Here is a 25,405-nt window from a genome sequence, read left to right on the forward strand (position 1 = left end):
CTGCTTCAGTTTTTGATCCCCTTAACTCTTTACTGACCATCATTTTAAATGAGAATCGGTTCTCAACTGATTTACTTGGTACAAAAATAAAATCAAATAAATACAATAAAGAATGCATTGATTCTGTGTGGAGGTAATAATCATAAAGGCTGACAATACATTAAAAAAGGCTATTTCTTCATTATTAATTGATTGTAATCCATTTGTGTTGCTACATTTCTAGCTTAAGAATGCTTTATGTATTCTAAGAAACATTATATATTTGTATGCAGGTATATATTTATCTTATAGTTGATGTTGTGTTGATGCAGCTTACACTTTGCATCACATCTAACGGTTGTCAGTGACATGAAGGTCCTCTATAGCTGGTCTACTCTATAGACAAACACATCTATGTACTGTATATGAATGCTGGCTGATAAATTATGAATTACAGGTTGCAGAGTATGAAAACTAAGCTAAGATGAATGTAACTTTGCATGTTTATTGTGTTTATTTTGCTGACCGGCTGGTGCAGTGAGGAGTGGTAGGCTGAAGACGAGGATGACGCCTAAATTGGCCAGCACGCAAAGTAGTCCCACACCCAGTGAGTTAGCAAAGGTGATGGGTGGGGAGTGGTCGACGAGCCAGGATCTTCGTGTTTCCATGTCTTGTTCTAGGGCGGTCATCTGGAAGTGGGTGCCGAGGATGCCAAAGACGTGGAAGAGCTGATGACTGTGACCTGCAGAGGGAGCAGTCGAGTCATGCCAGAGATCACACAATAGCGATAGACAAAGCGCCATAATAAAATGTGGACATCCTGAAACCCAACAATCTCACTTATAGGTACTGTAGGTATAAAGCAGTCATAGACTTTTGACAAGAACAAGAAAGTCTGATCATGTAACGCCTCTCCTGGCTCACCTGCACTGGCTTCCTGTGCACTTAAGATGTGACTTTTAAGGTTTTACTACTTACGTATAAAATACTACACGGTCTAGCTCCATCCTATCTTGCCGATTGTATTGTACCATATGTCCCGGCAAGAAACCTGCGTTCAAAGAACTCCGGCTTATTAGTGATTCCCAGAGCCCCAAAAAAGTCTGCGGGCTACAGAGCGTTTTCCATTCGGGCTCCAGTACTCTGGAACGCCCTCCCGGTAACAGTTAGAGATGCTACCTCAGTAGAAGCATTTAAGTCCCATCTTAAAACTCATTTGTATACTCTAGCCTTTAAATAGACCCCTATTTTTAGACCAGTTGATCTGCCGTTTCTTTTCTTTTCTCCTCTGCCTGCTCGCCGGGTTATTCCGGTTCCGGTGACCATGGATGAAGTGCTGGCTGTCCAGAGTTGGGACCCGGGGTGGACCGCTCGCCTGTGCATCGGTTGGGAACATCTCTGCGCTGCTGACCCGTCTCCGCTCGGGATGGTCTCCTGCTGGCCCCACTATGGACTGGACTCTCACTACTATGTTAGATCCACTAAGGACTGTTCTTTCACAATATTATGTCACTCGACATCCATTGCTTTCTGTCTCCCCTAGAGATGGGGGGTTACCCACATATGCGGTTTCTCATAGTCATTCACATCGACGTCCCTTATGTGGGCTCTGTACCAAGGATGTCGTTGTGGCTTGTACAGCCCTTTGAGACTTCTGTGATTTAGGGCTATATAAATAAACATTGATTGATTGATTGATTGATATTACAAATTGCTATGTTGTGACCACGTGACCTTAAGGCAGTTCTGGTTTGCGCTCGAGGGGCAAATAGCTCAATAGCTGTCGTTTATTTAGCAGCAGCTGCACAGTCTTAAAAAGGGTTTGGAGAAAAATATGCACGTCAGATATCATCAAGAAATAGCTGAATGTGATGGAGTGGATCCATACACTCTAAAGAAGAAATACTTTTCACAAAGTATTTCACTTTGTGTTACCTGGGTGTCATTTTAGAGCCAACACTTAGCTTTAAAAAACATATCAAATAGATGTGCCAGAGTCTTAAGTACAACATAAAAATGTTCAAATGTATCAGGAATTCATTAACACTGGAGGCAGCTCAAACTTATTTTAATGCAATGATTGTGTCTCGTTTTTATTATTGTATAACATGTTGGTCCCAGGCAAGCAAAATGACACTGAGGCCATTGGAAACTTTGCACAAAAAAATCGCTCAAAATCCTTGACCGAAAACCACAACACCACCGTCACTGTTTAGTTCTCCAAAAATATAGACTGTTAAATTTAGCTAACATTCAAAGATTAGCATCAATACAAATGGCCCATCGAATCCTAAATAACACGGCACCCGCGCCACTTAAGCACTTTGTCCAGTTTACATCTGCTGTGACAACTAGAAACACACGAGCCTCCACCAGGGGGCAGTGTAGCGTACCCAGATGTAAAACCTTTTTTGCACAATCAGTCTTTTCATATAAAGCGATATAAGAATGGAAAGACCTCACAACAAACTTGAAAGGTCTAACAGATTACTCTTCATTCACAATTGAAGTTAAAAAGTGACTTTGGAGCAATCAAAGCTGCTCACACGGTCACTAAGGTGGGCACTACGATTGACACATCAACATAATGTGTATTATATTTATCCATGAGAGCATTTTGTTGTAAACTGAGAGGTGTGTGTGTAAAAATCATGGTTGTTTTTACAAATGATGACAGATGTGAACAAGAGCATGTATTGTCTTTGTGTGATGATGTAAATGAGGTGTGGTTGTATTGTATATTAAGTATGTGTCAATGAAAGGGCATTTTATGACTTTTCTTAATTTGATTACATGCTATAGTATGATTTTATTGTTAAAATTGTATTGCATGATTTTTGCATCCCTTTAATTTAGGTTGCCAGGGACTGCAGATGGAAATTAGCTATTTAGCTATAATCTGGTATAGAACATATCTTTGAGTTTAATGTTTCTGTGCATTGTCCCTTCAAATAAAGACTAAACTAAGATACACAAGTTTCAACTAGGGTTGCAACAATTCAACGATTAAATTGATTAATTTGATTAAAAAAAGCTATTAGTTATATAATGTTGCTTTGATCAATTGTTTAATGAGTGTAGCTAACAAAGTGCCCGGAACTTTAAATACACGCACACAGTTTCCGCATGGCTGCTGCAATAGAGTGGACATGAAAGCGGTGGTGTGTGGGTGCCGTGATCTGTGTGATGGGGTTTTTTTTCCTCATGATTTTTTTTATTTTTATTAATGCAAAGTGCAAATTTCAATGATGAAGTGCATTTAAAATTTAAAAAATGAAGGTAATGGAGAACAGATTTTTTGTTGCTTATTTAAATAATTTTCCCTAAAGTTAAAGTACCACTGGGTGTGGTGAAATTACTCTCTGCATTTGACCCATTCCCTTGTTCCACCCCCTGGGATGTGAGGGGAGCAGTGAGCAGCAGCGGTGGCCGCGCTCGGGAATCATTTTGATTATTTAACCCCCAATTCCAACCCTTGATGCTGAGTGCCAAGCAGGGAGGTAATGGGTCCCATTTTTATAGTCTTTGGTATGACTCGGCCGGGGTTTGAACTCACGACCTACCGATCTCAGGGCGGACACGCTAACCACAAGGTCACTGAGCAACAAGGCGTAAAAAGTCTGATTACTCGATTAATCAAACAAACTAATCGAGCAATTACTCGATTACCAAACTAATCGATAGCTGCAGCCCAAGTTTTACCATCACCAAAGTGGACTTTTCAAACTATGCGGTCGACCACACTCCCTTCTACACTCGCAAAAGGTAGAAGTATAAAGCATGGAGGCACAATATATTTCTATTATAGGATGGTCGACAGATTAGGCATTAAGGCCATGAAAGACATTGTTGGAGCTATTTGTGCATTGGTAAGTAGCGTAATTGAAGTATGTTGATGGATGCCATGCAATGTTAGTCAGTGTTACTTTCTGTGTTGTTCTATGCAATAACTTAAATAATATCCACCCATTTTCTTCTGCTTATACGAGGTCGGGTCGCGGGGGCAGCAGCCTAAGCAGGGAAGTCCAGACTTCCCTCTCCCCAGCCACTTCGTCCAGCTCCACCTGGGGGATCCCGAGGGGTTCCCAGGCCAGCCGGGAGACATAGTCTTCCCAACGTGACTTTGGTCTTCCCCGTGCCCTCCTACCGGTCGGACGTGCCCTAAACACCTCTCTAGTGAGGCGTTCGGGTGGGATCCTGACCAGATGCCCGAACCACCTTGGCCGCTTGTACCCGTGATTTTGTCCTTTCGGTCATAACCCAAAGCTCATGACCATAGGTGAGGATGGGAACGTAGATCGACCGGTAAATTGAGAGCTTTTCCTTCCGGCTCAGCTCCTTCTTCACCACAACGGATCATATAATATATATATATATATATACGTTTAATTTTTGCAGTTGCTCTCATGTTGCAGGCCAAATATTTTGCTGTCATCTATAATTCAGCATCTGCAGTCGCTTTCATGGTGTTAAGTTAATGTTTAGTTCGGTTTTTAAGTTAATTCCTTGTTGTCCAGCAATGTTCATTTCCAACAGTGTTTAGCGATATCAAGATGCAGTATGTTGTTGCTATGGGATATTTATTACAGATACAATTAGAGAAGATAACATTTTGGGGTAATATTGCTCCATACAAGCTACAAGAAAAAGAACACAAATCTATTCCATGTTTCCTAAAGAAAACTGCTTCGACTTACAAGCACACTGCGTTCCACAACGAAGCTCGTAACTCAAAATCAGCATGCAAATTTAAAAGGATTTTAATCAATTTAATCTGCGCTTCGCCCTCACAAAACAGCCCAATTTTAACATGTAACGGGACATTTAAAAAGAAAAACAAACTTCTAGATAAGAAATATTGTTTAATACCTATCACAATAGCATGTAACATGTAACATTGTCACTACTGCCTAATTTCTCTTGTTATATTCTTATTTGACTGTTATATTTTTATTCTCATTGTTGCTTTTTATTTTTATTCTTATTGTAATATTTTTCTATTTTATTTCCATTTATACCCCCATTATTTACTTTTTACTTTTTAAATTCGATCTCAATTGCTGGAATTTAAATTTTCCTGAGGGAACTCTCCTGAAGGAATCAATAAAGAAGTACTATTTCTATATCTATCTATCTATCTATCTATCTATCTGTACTACAAACAACTACTGTAGTTTTATGAAATATTGTAATTATATAATAAGCCGCGGAGCTGACTTGCCGGGTCGGAAAACCGGTAGGACATGTTTTTACTTATTTGTTTCTTTAGTTTTGTCGTCCGCTTCGTCTCCTTTGCACTAACTTTCTCAGTTCCCGTGGTAAGAGGGCAGGATTGTGTCGATCTCTGGCTGTTGGACAAATACTACTTCAACCGGCGGCGAAAATGCTCGTAACTGAAATTATGCCCACAACTTTAAGCACCAAACACAGCTAGCATTTCAAAACACTCGTAAGGTAAGGTACTCGTTAAGTTGAGGTACTACAGTATATGGAAAATAAGAAAAATATAAAATCAAAGTTCATCCAGTCATTGACAAAGTTGTCACTGCAAATTTGGCGCCACTTGGTGAAAACTACTTTTTTGAAGTTTTTAGGATGTTTTAACAACTTTTTCCCCTGAATGATAGACAATCTTGGGAACTCTGTAACTCTTTTTTTAACAAAATCCCAATTGGAACGATTTCCACAGGCACTACAAGCATATGTATACAGCCTTTTCACTCTGCTTTTACTTGACTTCCTGTTAACAATACGTTTGAGTCCGATCCGACAGCAACCAGACGTGAAGACCATGGCAGTTTGTGTTGTGTTTGCTGGATTTAATAAGATGAGCTCCTTTACACAGAGCATTAGGATTTGAGAAAGAGAAAAATACACCGTATATTGGGCGGACCAGATTATAAGGCACACTGCCGATGAATGGTCTATTTTTGGTACTTTTTCATATGTAAGGCGCACCGGGTTATAGGGCGCATTAAAGGAGTCATATTATTATTATTTTTTTCTAAATGTAAAACACTTCCTTGTGGTCTACATAACATGTAATGGTGGTTCTTTGGTCAAAATGTTGCATGTATTATGTTTTACAGATCATCTTCAAGCCGCTTTCTGACAGTCGCATCCGGATGCGCCGTTTAGTGTGCGGTCTTATTTACCGGGCTCACTTTCGGCAGCGTCTTTTCTCCGTCATCTTTGTTATAGCGGTGTAGCGTGCAAGGACGGGAGTGGAAGAAGTGTCCAAACTGTTTTAATGACATTCAGACTTTACATCAATCAATAACAGAGCAGCATTTTCTCATCCGGAAACAACAAGACCGGAAATGTGTCCCGTGAAAAAACGTCCGACCGGAACTCTCCAATAACTAAAATTCTTTAGGTGAATAATGTAAACTCACTACACCGGTATGTTTTAGCGCTTTCATGGCGAGTTCACTGACAGATATAAGTAAGAACTTTACACTACTTTATATTAGAAATGGCAACAGCGGAGGATGAATGTCCCATAGCAAGAAGATATAGAAAAAGAAGAAGCTTATCGACTACGGTGTCGGCACGGACTACAAACAGCGATATAGCTCGGTTGGTAGAGTGGCCGTACCAGCAACTTGAGGGTTGCAGGTTTGATTCCCGCTTGCGCCATCCTAGTCACTGCCGTTGTGTCCTTGGGCAAGACACTTTACCCACCCGCTCCCAGTGCCACCCTCACTGGTTTAAATGTAACTTAGATATCGGGTTTCACTATGTAAAGCGCTTTGAGTCACTAGAGAAAAGCGCTATATAAATATCATTCACCTCACTTCACTACAAAGGCGGTGGTGCACAATTTTTCAGGATTTATGCAGATCCCAAATACAGATCAGCAGGTACCAGAAGGTAAGAAAAGTTGCTTTTGCATAATATTGCGAAACAAAACGGCAGATAATGTCTTACCTTATACACACACCATAATAATACTCGTATGTTGATGCACATCAAGCGGTGCAGCTTCATAGCTTAACAAAGTCGTACTAAAACATTTTGATAGATTTTTGAGCGCCGTGTGTAATGTTCTATATTTTCAATGGAACATATAAAATGTTGGTGTTGTTTACTTGAGTCATATTGCCATCATAGTGTAGTCTACACGTATCTCTTATGTTTGACTGCCATCTACTGGTCACAATAATCATTATCACAATAAAATTGCTTCGAGGTCGGTAAGCAAAACCAGAATTATTCCGTGCATTAGGTGCACCGGTTATAAGGCACGCTGTCGAGTTTTGAGGAAAAAAAAGGATATTAAGTGCGCCTTGTAGTCCGGAAAATATGGTATGTATATCTGGAACAACGTTAGAGACAGCAATGCATACATTTCCCTTTGTCTTACAGTACTCAACTGTGGTGCGTTCAAGGACCACCCGGACAAAGAGTGAAACCTTATTGGCTGACAAATCACTGAAACAAAATGGCATAACATGCAAACTGTGGACAATTTTAACACACACTATGTCAAAAGTGTTTTAGACCATTCTGTTTATTTTAGAATTTGGCAGAGAATGAGACAGGTTAGACCTGGTAAGGAACAAATGTCAGGTTAGCCTCACCTATATAGTCGAAGCTCCCGGGTGCTAGGCGCTCAGGTAGATGCGTTGCAAACAGGAAGCCAGTGAGACACGCCAACACAATGTGGTTATAGTGGAGGATGTTGGTTTGATTGTCTGTGCAACCCTCTCCTCCACATAAGAACACCTGAAGAAGAGAAGGTGCAACAAGACATGTTTTAGTCCTGGTAGCAACATTTTACCAACATACAGAACATCCCACGTGTGTGGCGTAGGGTGATTGAAGAGAAAGTTTCTATTTCGGTGGCTGCAGGCAGAAGCAGGTAGACCCAAATGTAAGGTAGGAATAAAATGTTATTTTGAATTAATTTTAAAAGAAATACTGCAGAAACTACAAATAACACAAAGAAGGCTAAGAACATTAAAAACACAACAACACTGAGTTCTGTAATTGACTAATGATGAGTACAAGTGTTCCTCGCTACATAGTGCTATAAATATCACAGCTTTGCTGCATTTCAGATTTTTTTTAAATGTTTTTATTTCAAAGCATATTCCACATGTTTTTGGCCTAAATTAAGTGTTAAAGGGGCCCTATTATGCAAAAATTAAATGTTTTTACCTATTGGTGTTTTTGTGTATTTGGGATCTGTATAAGTACCAGAAATTTTAAATCAAAACCTACAGGCAATGCAGAGATTTTTATAAAACAATCTTGCCTTCCTTCATTCTACATGAGTTTTGTGACATTTGTTCGAAGTGTGATGTTTTGTCTCAGGTGTGACGTCAGCGGACTATCCATATATGGTCGAGATTTACCCAAAGTGCTTTGCTTTTTTTCCACCATTGTTGTCCGATGCTGTTGTCAAATTGCTGCGTTGCATATAGATAGATAGATAGTACTTTATTGATTCCTTCAGGAGAGTTCCCTCAGGAAAATTTAAAATGACGTAATATCCGTTTTTCTTCTTCGCGGCTTAATTCACACGATGGTCAAGCAGCTTGAGCATATAGCATTAAAACAAGTGAGAGTGAGTGTAGAGTTTGAGAAGAAAATGACGAATTGCTGTTCTGTTTTTGGGTGTTCCAGTCGTTCAAATAGAGAGATAAGAAATAGCTTTCATGTAGTCCCGAAAGAAATGGTTCTTAAAGGTCATGAAGACAGGAAAAAACAATAGTTCGTCGAAGGAAATGGCTCTTCAAAATATCGCTTTCATCATCTTGTGGAATACAATCGGACCGCTTGTGTCTGCAGTGATCACTTTGTAAAATGTTTGTTTGAACACGTAACTATGAAAATATTGGATTCATCAATAATCCTACTGCTGGAACGAAATGACGGTGATAAACGAGGGACAACTGTACACAAGACTGACACACAGGCTACTTTCACACTGCGGGGCATGAATGATGCCCAATTGGGATTTTTAATTGTTAAAATCTGATCTCTTTATGTAGTCATTCATGTTACGAAAAAACTTCTATTTGTGTTTGATTTGAACGGAATGTGTTTGTGAAGTGTCCCGCATATGCACAAAACATGACGTCACACACGGTGCAGTGTGCTTGCGGAAGTAAACGTGTATGTCTCAGTAAGGTGTGGCACATTTTTGGTTGTTTCAAGGATTTTGTGCAACCCCGAGGCACAACATTTTTTCCATACCAAATTATTTTGCGTAGAAAATTAGGAAGAAAGAGAGCAAAAATTTTGGCAATGGAAGTTTGTGGGGCACTTGCTGCAATGTCCGAAACACTGAATGTTTTCTCATCTGTCTGCTATTTTTTTTCCGCGACTGTCTGTTTTGGCGAAAAATTGTGACATTTATCACCTTTTAATGACGTACACGATCTGAGCGTTCAGATTACAGTCGCATCAGACACATACTGGATCTAGGACCACATACAAAAGAGACCTGGGTCGTATTAAAAAAAATAATACATTCACACCTATGTGTTGGAGTACCTGTATAGCGTCCATGTCTACTCAGTGGCATAGTGGTTAGCGTGTCCGCTCTGAGATCGGTAGGTTGTGAGTTCAAACCCCGGCCGAGTCATACCAAAGACTATAAAAATGGGACCCATTACCTCCCTGCTTGACACTCAGCATCAAGGGTTGGAATTGGGGGTTAAATCACCAAAAATGATTCCCGGGCGTGGCACCGCTGCTGCCCACTGCTCCCCTCACCTCCCAGGGGGTGAACAAGGGGATGGGTCAAATGTAGAGGACAAATTTTACCACACCTAGTGTGTGTGTGACAATCATTGGTACTTTAACTTTAACTTAACTTAACTAACACAGGGAAGCCGGAGCTGACACTGTATTGACAGCACTAATCACTGGAACATCGGGCTGCCCTTGTTATGATCATAATAGTTAGATTTTATTCATACAACAATGTACATTTTGTAAAGTGCTTTTTAACTTTGCTTGTTAAGACAGACTTAAAAGTCACATTAATGACGACGGCTTTATAAATGTATGAGGACTGGCAGTGGCTTGGTTTGCAAGTACATGATTTTGGACTGATGGGTCACAGAAAGAACTACGGGAATTGCAACTGCTCGTTTGCATTCCGATTATTGCCTAGGTGCCCTGGAGCAAGGCACCAACCCTCACTCTGTCTGACATCGCCCCCTTGTCAACATGCATGTGGTGTAACGTGGCCATACAGTCAAAACATTTTATATTGCTAACCTTGTTCAATGTCATGGAGGAGCTGGAGCCTATCCCTATGGATAACGGACACATATATAATAGTATCCTTTTCAGGTGAGAGAGGACGCTAAAGGCAGTGCCTTTAAGGCACGCCCCAATATTGTTGTCCGGGTGGAAATCGGGAGAAATTCGGGAGAATGGTTGCCCCGGGAGACTTTCGGGAGGGGCACTGAAATTTGGGAGTCTCCCGGGAAAATCGGGAGGGTTGGCAAGTATGAAGTAAAGACTCAGCGGATGTGGACACAATGATTGACTGACTTAGCTGTCAATCTGTCATTCATGAAATTCCCTTTCCGCTTTTGTTTTTGTGTTTATCGGTAGTTTTTTGTTCATTTGTTTTATAAAATCGTAAGTTGTTTCGGCACTTTTTTTTTCTTTTCTTTTTTTTTTGAGATTGTAATTTGTTTCATAAAATGTTAAAGTGTTTTGCCCTTCCAGGCCACCACTTACCGTATTTTTTGGAGTATAAGTCGCTCCGGAGTATAAGTAGCACCGGCCGAAAATGCATAATAAAGAAGGAAAAAATATATATAACTCGCACTGGAGTATAAGTCGCATTTTTTGGGGGAAATTTATTTGATAAAACCCAACACCAAGAATAGACATTTGAAAGGCAATTTAAAATAAATAAAGAATAGTGAACAACAGGCTGAATAAGTGTACGTTATATGACGCATAAATAACCAACTGAGAACGTGCCTGGTATGTTAACGTAACATATTATGGTAAGAGTCATTCAAATAACTATAACATATAGAACATGCTATACGTTTACCAAACTATCTGTCACTCCTAATCGCTAAATCCCATGAAATCTTATACGTCTAGTCCATGGGTGTCAAACTCTGGACCACGGGCCAATATTGGCCCGCCATGTAATTTCATTTGGCCCTTGAGCCAATATCAAATTAACACTAGAGCTGGCCCGCCGATTATATACAGCGGCAGTGCCGCGGTAACACTGCATTCACCGCTAATTCTCATACTTGCCAACCCAACGAGAGACTCCCAAATTTCGGTGCCCCTCCCGAAAATCTGCCCTGAGCTGTCGTCACGTCCGCTTTTCATCGTGCAACCTGTATGGCTGTTGATCAAGTATGCGTTGCATTCACATGTGTGCGTACAGAAGCCGCACATATCTTGTTAGAATGGATGAAAAGCGGACGTGACGACAGTTCGTAGAGGACCTTAAAGGCAGTGCCTTTAAGGCACGCCCCCAAGACTGTGGTCCGGGTGAAATACGAGATATAATGACTGATAAACACCTTCGTTTGATAATGAAGGTTGCCTCAGCTCAAAGCCTGAGCCCCGACAATAATGAACTAGCATCCAAGAAAAGATGGCAGGTATCTGGCTTGGACACATCAGATTAGATCAGTGTGTTGCAAACTGAGCAGTTTAAAGTCCTGAATGGTTGGTTTATTCATTGTTATTTTATTTTCAAATGTATTAGCCTGTGGAAAAAGTTAATGTTGATATTTACCTCAGAAGGCTGCAAATAGAAAAGAGGCAATCAATTTTTATTTAAATTGTATTTGATATGCCATTGATATTTTTTAATGATTATTATTATTATTATTATTTGAAACTCGATTTTGCATGTCACTATAAAGTTATATAAGCCTTGCTTGTTCAATATTCAATGCAAAACTTGTATAGGTCCCTATTAAAAGGTTAATTTGTTCAACCTTGGCCCGCAACTTTGTTCAGTTTTAGATTTTGGCCAACTCTGTATTTGAGTTTGACACCCCTGGTCTAGTCTCTTACGTGAATGAGCGAAATAATATTATGTGATATTTTACGGTAATGTGTTAATAATTTCACACATAAGTCGCTCCTGAGTATAAGTCGCACCCCCGGCCAAACTATGAAAAAAACTGCGACTTATAGTCCGAAAAATATGGTACTGTAGATGATAATGAAATATTTTACATTAAACAACACGCACATAACGGCGAATCACCGCTCAGGCTTTCAATTCACTTTGACATCTCAGTGCACGTCCATGAGCTCTGATTGCGCAAGTCTTTTATTTGTGCACTGTGCACAGATGTAATATACCGTATTTTTCGGAGTATAAGTCGCACCGGAGTATAAGTCGCACCTGCCAAAAATGCATAATAAAGAAGGAAAAAAAACATATATAAGTCGCACTGGAGCCCGGCCAAACTATGAAAAAACTGCGACTTATAGTCCGAAAAATACGGTACCCAGGTAAACTTTTTTGAACACAGATTTGTCTCTCTATCTGTGAAATTGTGTTGTGCCCAGACACACATGTGAGCGACTCACAAATGTAGCCCTACCCTGTAGAAGAGAGGAATGTGGTCGAACACGTAAGGGTAGGCAAAAGCAACAACACGGAAGACTTTGCTGAATCTTGGACTCCGGCACTCAGGGAATCTGAAATCAAAAATAAGATAAAAAGTCGAAATATGCAAACCACCTTTATCCCAGCAGGCACAAGACATTAATACAACGTTGATTATACATACATGTCCTTTAAAACTGACTTTGAATCAACGTTGCAAAATAGTTGTATTAGTAAATTGAGACAATGTTGATGTCCAATGTTGGATCCAATGTTGGGAAATGACCACATTTCAATGGTTAAATCAACGTCACAACATGAATGAATAAACGTCGTCAAAAAGCATGTTGTTTCAACGTTGCATTTGTGTTGTAGAATATTGGTTGGGAAATTACCAAAATTCAATGGTCAAATCAACGTCAGAAGCCAACATTGAATAAACGTCGTCAAAAAGCAAGTTGTTTCAACGTCAGGACCTAATTCAACAAGTTCTCAACGTTGCTTTGCCTTTTGTGAAGATGTGTTCATTTGACAAAATTGTGTACAAAATTCTGTTGATAAATAATTCCATGAACCTCACATCATCTTCACCGAATTTACACTTCAAAGTATAATTTGCATTCCAAAAAGGACACTAAGATTTTCTTCTATTGATTCAAAGTCAAAGTTTCTGTAAAACAAGTTTTGCGTCTTGGTATTGTTCCAACTTGTCCAGTTGAAAGTACAAATGGAGTTAACTGCTGTTTGGGCTTGGCCTCTGAAGTCACAATAACAACACATGCTCAATTAACACTCAAAAGGAAGGATTTACAAAAGGAAGGTGAATGACAACCTTATTTTGAAGAATACCTTTTCTTGGGAAAAATGAAAACAAATACAAATACAAATAGATGGCGTAGACATTGAAAGGGTAAAAGAAACTAGATTTTTGGGAACTGGAAATCTCATATAAAAAATGAATAAATAAAATAAAAACTTAAGGTGGCAAGAAACATTTCAATAATGAACTAAGCAAAATATGTCCTGGACCAAACATCACTTCATGTTCTCTACTGCTCGCTAGTGTTACCATATCTGAGTTATTGTGTAGAAATATGGGGAAATAACTACAAATGGGCACTTCATTCATTAACCGTGTTACAAAAAAGATCAATTGACTGATACATAATGTTGGATATAGAGAACATACAAACCCTTTATTTATTGAGTCAAACATATTGAAGTTCAACAGTTTGGTAAAATTGAAAACAGCTAAAATGATGTACAAAGCAAACTATAACCTGCTACCCAAGAATGTACAACAATTCTTCTCACCTAAAGAGGAGAAATATAACCTTAGAGGAAAAACTAACTTAAAACATTTGTATGCACATACAGCACTTAAGACCTTTAACATATCAGTATGTGGAATTAAACTATGGAATGGATTACGCAAATAAGTTAAACAATGTACTGATATGATCCCATTTAAGAGGTTGTTCGAATTAATAGTGCTTACAAAGTTCAAAGAAGAAGAATTATGAGAAACACCTTCAACCTTATTGAAAACGGAATATTCTTCAACTCAGTACCGTATTTTTCGGAGTATAAGTCGCACCGGCCGAAAATGTATAATAAAGAAGGAAAAAAACATATATAAGTCGCACTGGAGTATAAGTCGCATTTTTGGGGGAAATTTACTTGATAAAACCCAACAGCAAGAATAGATATTTGAAAGGCAATTTAAAATAAATAAAGAATAGTGACCAACAGGCTGAATAAGTGTACGTTATATGACGCATAAATAACCAACTGAGAACGTGCCTGGTATGTTAACGCAACATATTATGGTAAGAGTCATTCAAATAACTATAACATATAGAACATGCTATACGTTTACCAAACAATCTGTCACTCCTAATCGCTAAATCCCATGAAATCTTATACGTCTAGTCTCTTACGTGAATGAGCTAAATAATATTATTTGATATTTTACGGTAATGTGTTAATAATTTCACACATAAGTCGCTCCTGAGTATAAGTCGCACCCCCGGCCAAACTATGAAAAAACTGCGACTTATAGTCCAAAAAATACGGTATGTTTATCATGACTGACTTAATTACCTATTACAAGAACTTCTGTATTAGTCATTCACTGATGCAATTGTGTTACAAAAAGAAGACAGTAAAAGAACATATGTATGTGTAAACGCTCTGAAGTGGGAAAGGGGTAGGATTAAATAAGCTTTACTTCTTCCAACTCCTTTTCGGACATGATGTAAAGAGAAATGATATTAAATTGTGTGATATACTTTACTGTATGTGTGTTCATGTTCGAAAATAAGTTAAAAAAAAAGAAAATAAAGAAAGAAGAAAATTGTGACCAAAATGCAATGAAAAGACAGAAAGCGAGAGAAACACTTACCGTTTTACAACATCGTGATCGTAATGAAGAAATGGAAATCCAAGCCTGGTGATGAGCAAAAAATACCAATTAGTTACTTTCCATTTTTTTTCATAAAGTCAATGAAGCAGGATGTGTAACCGTGTGCTTTGGTCACTCAGTCTTACCTCTTTTCAAAGTACTGTAGCAAACTGATTACTTTATCTCACTGTATCTCAATTGCCGTTAATTAATATCAATTAATGTGCAGTACTTTCACTTTTCATACATTAAGAGGTGACATGACTGACACAGAACAAGTACGTTTGCTGATTTGGTGTCAAATAATAAATGACGCCGATTGCAAAGTACTCTGGAGCAATACTCCAGCAGATGGCTGTGTTATGAAAAATGTCTGTAATTTCATTTCTTTCTTTCTTTTTTTAATGATAGTCACACACACACTCACTGCGGTGAGATTACCCTCTGCATTTGACCCATCACCCTCACCCCCTGGGAGGTGAGAGGAACAGTGAGCAGCAGCGGTGGCCGCGCCCGGGAATCATACTTGGTGATTTAAACCCCAATTCCAACCCTTGATGCTGAGTGCCAAGCAGGGAGGTAATGGGTCCCATTTTTATAGTCTTTTACAGCTCATATTTGATACACTTGAGTTATGATTCAGGTGGGAAAGGAATATGTATGAATAAAACTTGACTTATACAGTGGAACCTCGATTTATAAACCCCTGATAGTATAAACTTTTTGATTTGCGAACCACAGACTGAACAAAAATACGCTTTGGTATACGACCCTTGTCTCCGTGGACGAACCTTTCATCCACCATCGTGTGCCTCGCCATTTTGGGCGAGCTGATCAATTTCCGGTCCTCATTGTTTGACAGCTGAGCAGTGTTTAGGCGCTTTTAGCCTTTTTACAGCATTTTTCTAGTTTTGCTAGCTCAATATGAGTCCAAAGAAAGCAATGGAAAAGTGATGTGTGGTTTGAAACATTCAGGAAGTATGCACAGCGTTATCAACACTGCCTCCTCCCACCTCCCCCTACCTTCCGCTGAATGCCAAAAAGATTACCCGACAAAGTAGAGTGAATTTTATTGTGTATTCCTAAACGTTAAAGCCACCTGACTGTTAAAGTTAATGAGTGTTGTGATTTCAAACTGTGAGTGCACAACAGGGCTAGTGACAGTGTGTGTGCGTGTCAACAGGGCGGCTGAAAACGAGGACAGTTCAGCTCATTGTTGTTTTGGTCCTTTTTTTGTGTTTGTTTGATATACAGTACTGTATAGTGCTTTGTATTGTGTTCAAACTAAACAAACTTTTAATAAATATGGACTTTTGTCAAGGCTAGAACCCATTATTCATATTTATAATGAGACATTTGCTTCAATATACAAACTTTTCTGTTTATGAACCCAATAAAGTTTGCAAATTGAGGTTGCACTATTCCGTACATTGATTTTTTTTAATGTTTTTGCAGTTTTGTGGATACATGTTATTTACTGTACCTTTTTGTAATTACTGTAAAGTTAGCAAGAAAACAACATAGTGTCATTTTATTCACTGGCCTTTAGGACACATACAATAATGCAGGTGGCCTGGGCAAGAGATGATGGCCTATGCTGCTTGGCTACTATAGATAGATTGTTTTTGGTTTATTGCAGTTTGGAGATAAATACAAATATTGTGGGAAAAAAAGAGTGCTTAAGATTAAAGTAATGCAAATACGGGGTTGGTTTAAAAAATCTTATTAAATGCACACCAGATGTTTAAAAACTAAATAGGATCTACTGTATAACCTGCAACCTGCAAGAGGGGGCGATTCAATTTGATGCAAACATTTTGAGAGCGCGTTGGCAACAACAAAATGCCAAAGAAAAGCACCGATGGCAACGTAAGAAGAAAATAAGTGACTCAGACTTGAACATTAACGGCCACATTAAGTCAATAACATCTGCAGCTTTTTACCACCTGAAAAACATTGCCAAAATCACAGAAATACTGTCTAAGTCAGACATAGAAAGACTAATCCATGCCTTTGTCTACAACAGGTTAGACTACTTTAATGGCCGTCTCACTGGGGCCTCTAAACAGCCTGTAAAGCAGCTGCAGTACATAAAGAATGCTGCTGCTCGAGTCCTGACTAGAACCAGGAAATATGACCATATTAGTCCGGTGTTTAGGTCATTGTCTTGGCATGGTATTGTGCCAATCTCTGACATGTTAGAGCCATATGAACCATCTCGAGCTCTGAGAACCTCAGAGTCAGGACCAAACATGGCGAGGCTCCTAAAATCTGGATGAGTCTTCCAGAAGATGTGAGACAGCCCTCAAATTTTGACAATTTTCAAATCCAGGCTGGAAACACTTTTATTTAATTGTGCGTATAACAATCGAATGTATTTTACCAACACTCTTTGATTTTAATTTTAATTTAATTAAGTTTATGATACATTTTTTTACATATATTTTTTACATTTAATTTATGAGTATTTCATTATTTGTTTTTGCCTTCTTGTAATTTTCTGTAAAGCGGGAGAAAATGGATGGATGGATGGATAGCATTTTGAATTGCCTTATGTACAAATTGTGCTCTATAAATACATTTGCTTTGCCTTGCCAAGGAGCACAGGAGAAGTACAGACACACAATATCTGACACAACAGCTGATGAGGATCTAACAAAGACTGGACAAAAAGGGACAGCTGGGGAAGACACCAGTCGGGAAAGGAGATGCTTGGCTAACATAGGAGGAGCAGAGATAATGAGATCAAGTGGAAATGATCAAAATAAAGAGAAGGTACTGTCACATTAAAAAAAATGCTTGCTCTCTCATCCCAGACAGCAAGGCTGTAATTATACTGGGGGCCCTGTTTTGGATTGTTGGTAATGGGTTTGTAACACTTTGTATATCCATATATCCACTTGTCCCCAGTGAGCTGGGAGTAATTTTGCACTGGGGCCTACCCACAGATGGCTTTGGAGTACACCCTGTACACATATACTGTATAACAAGATTCACAATGACAACCAATCACATTTACACCGATGGACAATTTTAGGAATCCAATGAAACTAGAAAAGCCCAGAAAAGGATGAGAAAAACATGAAACAAGTAAGTAGAGATTTGAACCCAAATATTTGCCGTGGGAGAGTGGAGATCCAGACATGCAGGACACATGCACAAGCCCGAGGAGTGTGCTTTAAGACAAATACATATAAAACTAAAAAATGTTGAGTCTTTTTAACTATTGCATGCACATGCGACATGGCCAATTATGCAACTGAAACCATGCATGGACAAATGCCAGTGAGGACACTGCAACTAAAGAGAATACACAGGGCAGACAAAACGCATGAAATGTTGTACAGTGTTTCCCATACATGCATTCATAAATTTACAAGTAAAAAATAAATATCTAAATTTAAAAAAGATTATTTCTGCGGTAGAAAAATGGATGGATGGATGGATGATTTCTTTTTTTTATATTTTGCGATACAAGGAAGGTATGTGAATCATGTTTGTTCACAAAATATTGACAATATGTTGTAGGAGTGTGGGAAAAAAATTGATTCGAATTCAAATCTCGATTCTCACGTTGTACGATTCAGTATCGATTCTCATTTTTCAAAAATCGATTTTTATTTTTATTTATTTATTTATTTTTTTATCTTATTTTTTTTTATTAATCAATCCAACAAAATAATACAAAGCAATACCATAACAATGCAATACAATTCCAAAACCAAACCCGACCCAGCAACACTCAGAACAGCAATAAACAGAGCAATTGAGAGAAGACACAAACACGACACAGAACAATCCAAAAGTAGTGAAACAAAAATGAATATTATCAACAACAGTATCAATATTAGTAACAATTTCAACCTAGCAGTGATTAAAAATCCCTCATTGACATTATCATTAGACATTTATAAAAAAAATAAAGAACAATAGTGTCACAGTGGCTTACACTTGCATTGCATCTCATAAGCTTGACAACACACTGTGTCCAATATTTTCACAAAGATAAAATAAGTCATATTTTTGGTTCATTTGATAGTTAAAACAAATTTACATTATTGCAATCAGTTGATAAAGCCTTGTCCTTTACAATTATAAAAGCTTTTTACAAAAATCTACTACTCTGCTTGCATGTCGGCAGACTGGGGTAGATCCTGCTGAAATCCTAGGTATTGAATGAATAGAGAATTGTTTTGAATCGGAAAAATATCGTTTTTGAATCGAGAATCGCATTGAATCGAAAAAATCGATTTATAATCGCATCGTGACCCCAAGAATCGATATTGAATCGAATCGTGGGACACCCAAAGATTTGCAGCCCTAATATGTTGTGTGTTTTAAAACTAGAGTTTGAGATTTGAGCAACAGACTTCTGTAACAATACAGTACGCACACACGTGTAGTAGTACAAAGTCAGACTTTTGCATTCTTTTCCACAAAGTTTAGTGACTATATGTTTGTGAAAAGCATTTGTTGTTTAATGTCAATTTTGTTTCGTTAAAATTTCATTTGTTAAACGTTTGTACAAGCTAAGAGCTATCGTAAGGCTATTTTTTGTTAGCCTATCAATGGGTTCAACCATTTTATGTTAGCATTAAGCTAGCCAACCAGGAGCCAACCTTTATCGTGCATGGTTGTATTGCCTTTTTGCAGTTCATACCAAACTGTATTGTCAATTTAACATGATTCCTACATGTACGGGCACTTTGTGTGTACGTCAATGTACTTTCCTAAGTGTACTCAGTTTTAAAGGGGAACATTATCACCAGACCTATGTAAGCGTCAATATATACCTTAATGTTGCAGAAAAAAGACCATATATTTTTGTAACCGATTTCCGAACTCTAAATTGGTGAATTTTGGCGAATTAAACGCCTTTCTATTATTCGCTCTCGGAACGTTGTGACGTCACATCGGGAAGCAATCCGCCATTTTCTCAAACACATTACAAACACCAAGTCAAATCAGCTCTGTTATTTTCCGTTTTTTCGACTGTTTTCCGTACCTTGGAGACATCATGCCTCGTCGGTGTGTTGTCGGAGGGTGTAACAACACGAACAGGGACGGATTCAAGTTGCACCAGTGACCCAAAGATGCGAAAGTGGCAAGAAATTGGACGTTTGTTCCGCACACTTTACCGACAAAAGCTATGCTACGACAGAGATGGCAAGAATGTGTGGATATCCTGCGACACTCAAAGCAGATGCATTTCCAACTGGACTGGACAGATCAGCTTTCAGGAAAAGAGAGTGGATGAGGGTATGTCTACAGAATATATTAATTGATGAAAACTGGGCTGTCTGCACTCTCAAAGTGCATGTTGTTGCCAAATGTATTTCATATGCTGTAAACCTAGTTCATAGTTGTTAGTTTCCTTTAATGCCAAACAAACACATACCAATCGTTGGTTAGAAGGCGATCGCCAAATTCGTCCTCGCTTTCTCCCGTGTCGCTGGCTGTCGTGTCGTTTTCGTCGTTTTCGCTTGCATACGGTTCAAACGGATATGGCTCAATAGCTTCAGTTTCTTCTTCAATTTCGTTTTCGCTACCTGCCTCCACACTACAACCATCCGTTTCAATACATGCGTAATCTGTTGAATCGCTTAAGCCGCTGAAATCCGAGTCTGAATCTGAGCTAATGTCGCTATACCTTGCTGTTCTATGCGCCATGTTTGTTTGTATTGGCATCACTGTGTGACGTCACAGGAAAATGGACGGGTGTATATAACGATGGTTAAAATCAGGCACTTTGAAGCTTTTTTTAGGGATATTGCGTGATGGGTAAAATTTTGAAAAAAACTTCGAAAAATAAAATAAGCCACTGGGAACTGATTTTTAATGGTTTTAACCCTTCTGAAATTGTGATAATGTTCCCCTTTAAAGTAACTTCATTGTTGAGACTATCAATAGACAACTTTAAGTTGAACTTTTTTTTTAATCTTTGTTTTAAAGGACTGTTAAAGCAAATTCCAACATTCATGGAGTGCAGAAAAATATATGTAAATGAACCAGGGCTGTACAAAGTGAAGCCTGTTTTACAGTGTAGTAATAAAACAATTGTAAAATACAGCAAAAACGATACAATGATATAATGTCCATCCATCCATCCATCCATCTTCTTCCGCTTATCCGAGGTCGGGTCGCGGGGGCAGCAGCTTAAGCAGGGAAGCCCAGACTTCCCTCTCCCCAGCCACTTCGTCCAGCACCTCCCGGGGGATCCCGAGGCGTTCCCAGGCCAGCCGGGAGAGATAGTCTTCCCAGCGTGTCCTGGGTCTTCCCCGTGGCCTCCTACCGGTCGGACGTGCCCGAAACACCTTCCTAGGGAGGCGTTCGGATGGCATCCTGACCAGATGCCCGAACCACATCATCTGGCTCCTCTCGATGTGGAGGAGCAGATGCTTTACTTTGAGCTCCCCCCGAATGACAGAGCTTCTCACCCTATCTCTAAGGGAGAGCCCCGCCACTCGGCGGAGGAAACTCATTTCGGCCGCTTGTACCCGTGATCTTGTCCTTTCGGTCATGACCCAAAGCTCATGACCATAGGTGAGGATGGGAACGTAGATTGACCAGTAAATCGAGAGCTTTGCCTTCCGGCTCAGCTCCTTCTTCACCACAACGGATCGATACAGCGTCCGCATTACTGAAGACGCCGCACCGATCCGCCTGTCGATTTCACGATCCACTCTTCCCCCACTCGTGAACAAGACTCCAAGGTACTTGAACTCCTTCACTTGGGGCAAGATCTCCTCCCCAACCCGGAGATGGCACTCCACCCTTTTCCGGGAGAGAACCATGGACTCGGACTTGGAGGTGCTGATTCCCATCCCAGTCGCTTCACACTCGGCTGCGAACCGATCCAGTGAGAGCTGAAGATCCTGGCCGGAGGAAGCCATCAGGACCACATCATCTGCAAATAGCAGTGACCTAATCCTGTAGCCACCAAACCAGATCCCCTCAACGCCCTGACTGCGCCTAGAAATTCTGTCCATAAAGGTTATGAACAGAATCGGTGACAAAGGGCAGCCTTGGCGGAGTCCAACCCTCACTGGAAACGTGTCCGACTTACTGCCGGCAATGCGGACCAAGCTCTGACACTGATTATACAGGGAGCGAACTGCCACAATAAGACAGTCCGTTACCCCATACTCTCTGAGCACTCCCCACAGGACTTCCCGGGGTACCCGGTCGAATGCCTTCTCCAAGTCCACAAAGCACATGTAGACTGGTTGGACAAACTCCCATGCACCCTCAAGGACCCTGCCGAGAGTATAGAGCTGGTCCACAGTTCCACGACCAGGACGAAAACCACACTGTTCCTCCTGAATCCGAGGTTCGACTATCCGGCGTAGCCTCCTCTCCAGTACACCTGAATAGACCTTACCGGGAAGGCTGAGGAGTGTGATCCCACGATAGTTGGAACACACCCTCCGGTTCCCCTTTTTAAAGAGAGGAACCACCACCCCGGTCTGCCAATCCAGAGGTACAGCCCCCGATGTCCACGCGATGTGGCAGAGTCTTGTCAACCAAGACAGCCCCACAACATCCAGAGCCTTAAGGAACTCCGGGCGGATCTCATCCACCCCCGGGGCCTTGCCACCGAGGAGCTTTTTAACTACCTCGGCAACCTCAGCCCCAGAAATAGGAGAGCCCACCACAGATTCCCCAGGCCCTGCTTCCTCATAGGAAGACGTGCTGGTAGGATTGAGGAGGTCTTCGAAGTATTCCCTCCACTGATCCACAACATCCGCAGTCGAGGTCAGCAGAGCACCAGCCCCACCATACACGGTGTTGACACTACACTGCTTCCCCTTCCTGAGGCGGCGGATGGTGGTCCAGAATTGCTTCGAAGCCGTCCGGAAGTCTTTTTCCATGGCCTCCCCGAACTCCTCCCATGTCCGAGTTTTTGCCTCCGCGACCGCTGAAGCCGCACACCGCTTGGCCTGTCGGTACCTGTCTGCTGCCTCAGGAGTCCCATGAGCCAAAAGAACCCGATAGGACTCCTTCTTCAGCCTGACGGCATCCCTCACCGCCAGCGTCCACCAACGGGTTCTAGGATTACCGCCACGACAGGCACCAACTACCTTGCGGCCACAGCTCCAATCGGCCGCCTCGACAATAGAGGTACGGAACATTGTCCACTCGGACTCAAGGTCCAGCACCTCCCTCGTGACATGTTCAAAGTTCTTCCGGAGGTGGGAATTGAAACTCTCTCTGACAGGAGACTCTGCCAGGCGTTCCCAGCAAACCCTCACAATGCGTTTGGGCCTGCCAGGTCTGTCCGGCATCCTCCCCCACCATCGCAGCCAACTCACTACCAGGTGGTGATCGGTAGAAAGCTCCGCCCCTCTCTTCACCCGAGTGTCCAAAACATGAGACCGCAAATCCGATGACACAACTACAAAGTCGATCATGGAACTGCGGCCTAGGGTGTCCTGGTGCCAAGTGCACATATGGACACCCTTATGTTTGAACATGGTGTTTGTTATCGACAATCTGTGACTAGCACAAAAGTCCAATAACAGAACACCACTCGGGTTCAGATCCGGGCGGCCATTCTTCCCAATCACACCTCTCCAGGTTTCACTGTCGCTGCCAACATGAGCGTTGAAGTCCCCCAGTAGAACGAGGGAATCACCCGGGGGAGCACTCTCCAGTACTCCCTCGAGTGAATCCAAAAAGGGTGGGTACTCTGAGCTGCCGTTTGGCGCGTAAACGCAAACAACAGTCAGGACCCGTCCCCCCACCCGAAGGCGGAGGGAAGCTATCCTCTCGTCCACTGGGTTGAACTCCAACGTGCAGGCTTTGAGCCGAGGGGCAACAAGAATTGCCACCCCAGCCCGTCGCCTCTCACTGCCGGCAACGCCAGAGTGGAAGAGAGTCCAGCCCCTCTCAAGAGAAGTGGTTCCAGAGCCCTTGCTGTGCGTCGAAGTGAGTCCGATTATATCTAGCCGGAACTTCTCCACCTCACGCACTAGCTCAGGCTCCTTCCCCCCCAGCGAAGTGACGTTCCACGTCCCAAGAGCCAGCTTATGTAGCCGAGGATCGGACCGCCAAGTGCCCTGCCCTCGGCTGCCGCCCAGCTCACACTGCACCCGACCTCTATGACCCCTGCTATGGGTGGTGAGCCCATTGGAGGGGGGACCCACGTTGCCTCTTCGGGCTGTGCCCGGCCGGGCCCAATGGGGACAGGCCCGGCCACCAGGCGCTCGCCATCGTGCCCCACCTCCGGGCCTGGCTCCAGAGGGGGGCCCCGGTGACCCGCGTCCGTGCGAGGGAAATCTGGGTCCTTTGTTTGTGTTCTTCATCGAGGTCTTCGAGCTGCTCTTTGTCTGATCCCTCACCTAGGACCAGTTTGCCTTGGGAGACCCTACCAGGGGGCATAGAAACCCCCGGACAACATAGCTCCTAGGATCATTGGGACACGCAAACTCCTCTACCACGGTAAGGTGGCAGCTCAGAGAGGAGAATGTAAGAATGTAAGAAAGATATGTTGATACTAATAACACAGATTCGTCTTTAAATATATTCTTTTTTTTTTAGCATTTAAAAAAACAAAAAACCTAACCAATTATACAGAAAATATGATGACGTTACACGCTACACTACACCTTTGGCCACACCCCCGCCATAAATAGAATGCCAATCTGTGGGAAACACTGCTGCAGACGCGCTGGGATGTTGATAAGCGTGATCCTGAGAGATAACGGTAAGATTTCAGATGAATCTTTTACAGTACCTGGTGTAACAGGCCAAGCCGGTGCAGATGATAGAGTTGAGCAAAGCCACAGGGACGAAGCAACGGTGGAAGAAGCCGTTCACCCACTTGTCCGGGAATACGTAAGCTGAATACGTAATTGCAGACCCTGAAGTGCAACACAATTTTACAAACCTCATTTTTAAAACCTGTGTGAAGTTGACCCCGCTTATCATTGCAAATATTCAAATGCCATTGAATTGTGCTACGTTTGTGCCTGTAAAGATTTTTGTTTGTACCATTACAGTTTTTATTTGATTCTAAAATACTTGTTCTGACTAGTAACGTCACCATGTCAAAATCGTTTTTATCTATTATAATTTTTATTTTATCAACGTTTTGTTATTTATAACCAGCAAAACCTCCCCAAACTTTTGTCACGTCAGTTTGTGCTATGTTTGTGCTTCATTTTTTTGTCTATCTACTATAGTTTTCATGTTATTAACATGTTATAGTTTTTATGTTGTTAACAAGTTATTATACACAACCAGCCCCATAACATAAAAACTAGAATAGTTAATTTTTCAGCACAAACCAGCACAAATGTAGCACAAACGTTTGGGACAAGTTTAGGGAGATTTTGACATGGCTGTCGGTCTGGTTATGAATGATAACAAGTCAATAACAAAAAAAATACAAAGCGTTTTTAACATAAAAACTACAGGCTGGCTATGAGTAATAAAACGTTAATAACAAAACA

The 25,405-nt window shown here is 41.0% G+C and overlaps 1 protein-coding gene across 1 annotated transcript in view; it reads right to left on the reverse strand.

Annotated features, from left to right (window-relative positions):
* Positions 1-25,405, reverse strand: part of LOC133616167 (membrane progestin receptor gamma-B-like) — a 28,601-nt gene that overhangs the window by 216 nt on the left and 2,980 nt on the right. Inside the window, exons 2-6 of the mRNA XM_061975311.2 lie at positions 24,688-24,814; positions 14,952-14,996; positions 12,543-12,639; positions 7,563-7,707; positions 1-721 (exon numbers count right to left, since the gene is read on the reverse strand). The exon at positions 1-721 is cut by the window's left edge and continues 216 nt beyond it. Coding sequence (XP_061831295.2) covers positions 459-721; positions 7,563-7,707; positions 12,543-12,639; positions 14,952-14,996; positions 24,688-24,814 — 677 coding nt within the window. The 3' untranslated portion in view covers positions 1-458. The remainder of the gene's footprint in view (positions 722-7,562; positions 7,708-12,542; positions 12,640-14,951; positions 14,997-24,687; positions 24,815-25,405) is intronic.

This window comes from Nerophis lumbriciformis, linkage group LG15 (genome assembly GCF_033978685.3).
Source record: "Nerophis lumbriciformis linkage group LG15, RoL_Nlum_v2.1, whole genome shotgun sequence".
Classification (NCBI taxonomy): domain Eukaryota; kingdom Metazoa; phylum Chordata; class Actinopteri; order Syngnathiformes; family Syngnathidae; genus Nerophis; species Nerophis lumbriciformis.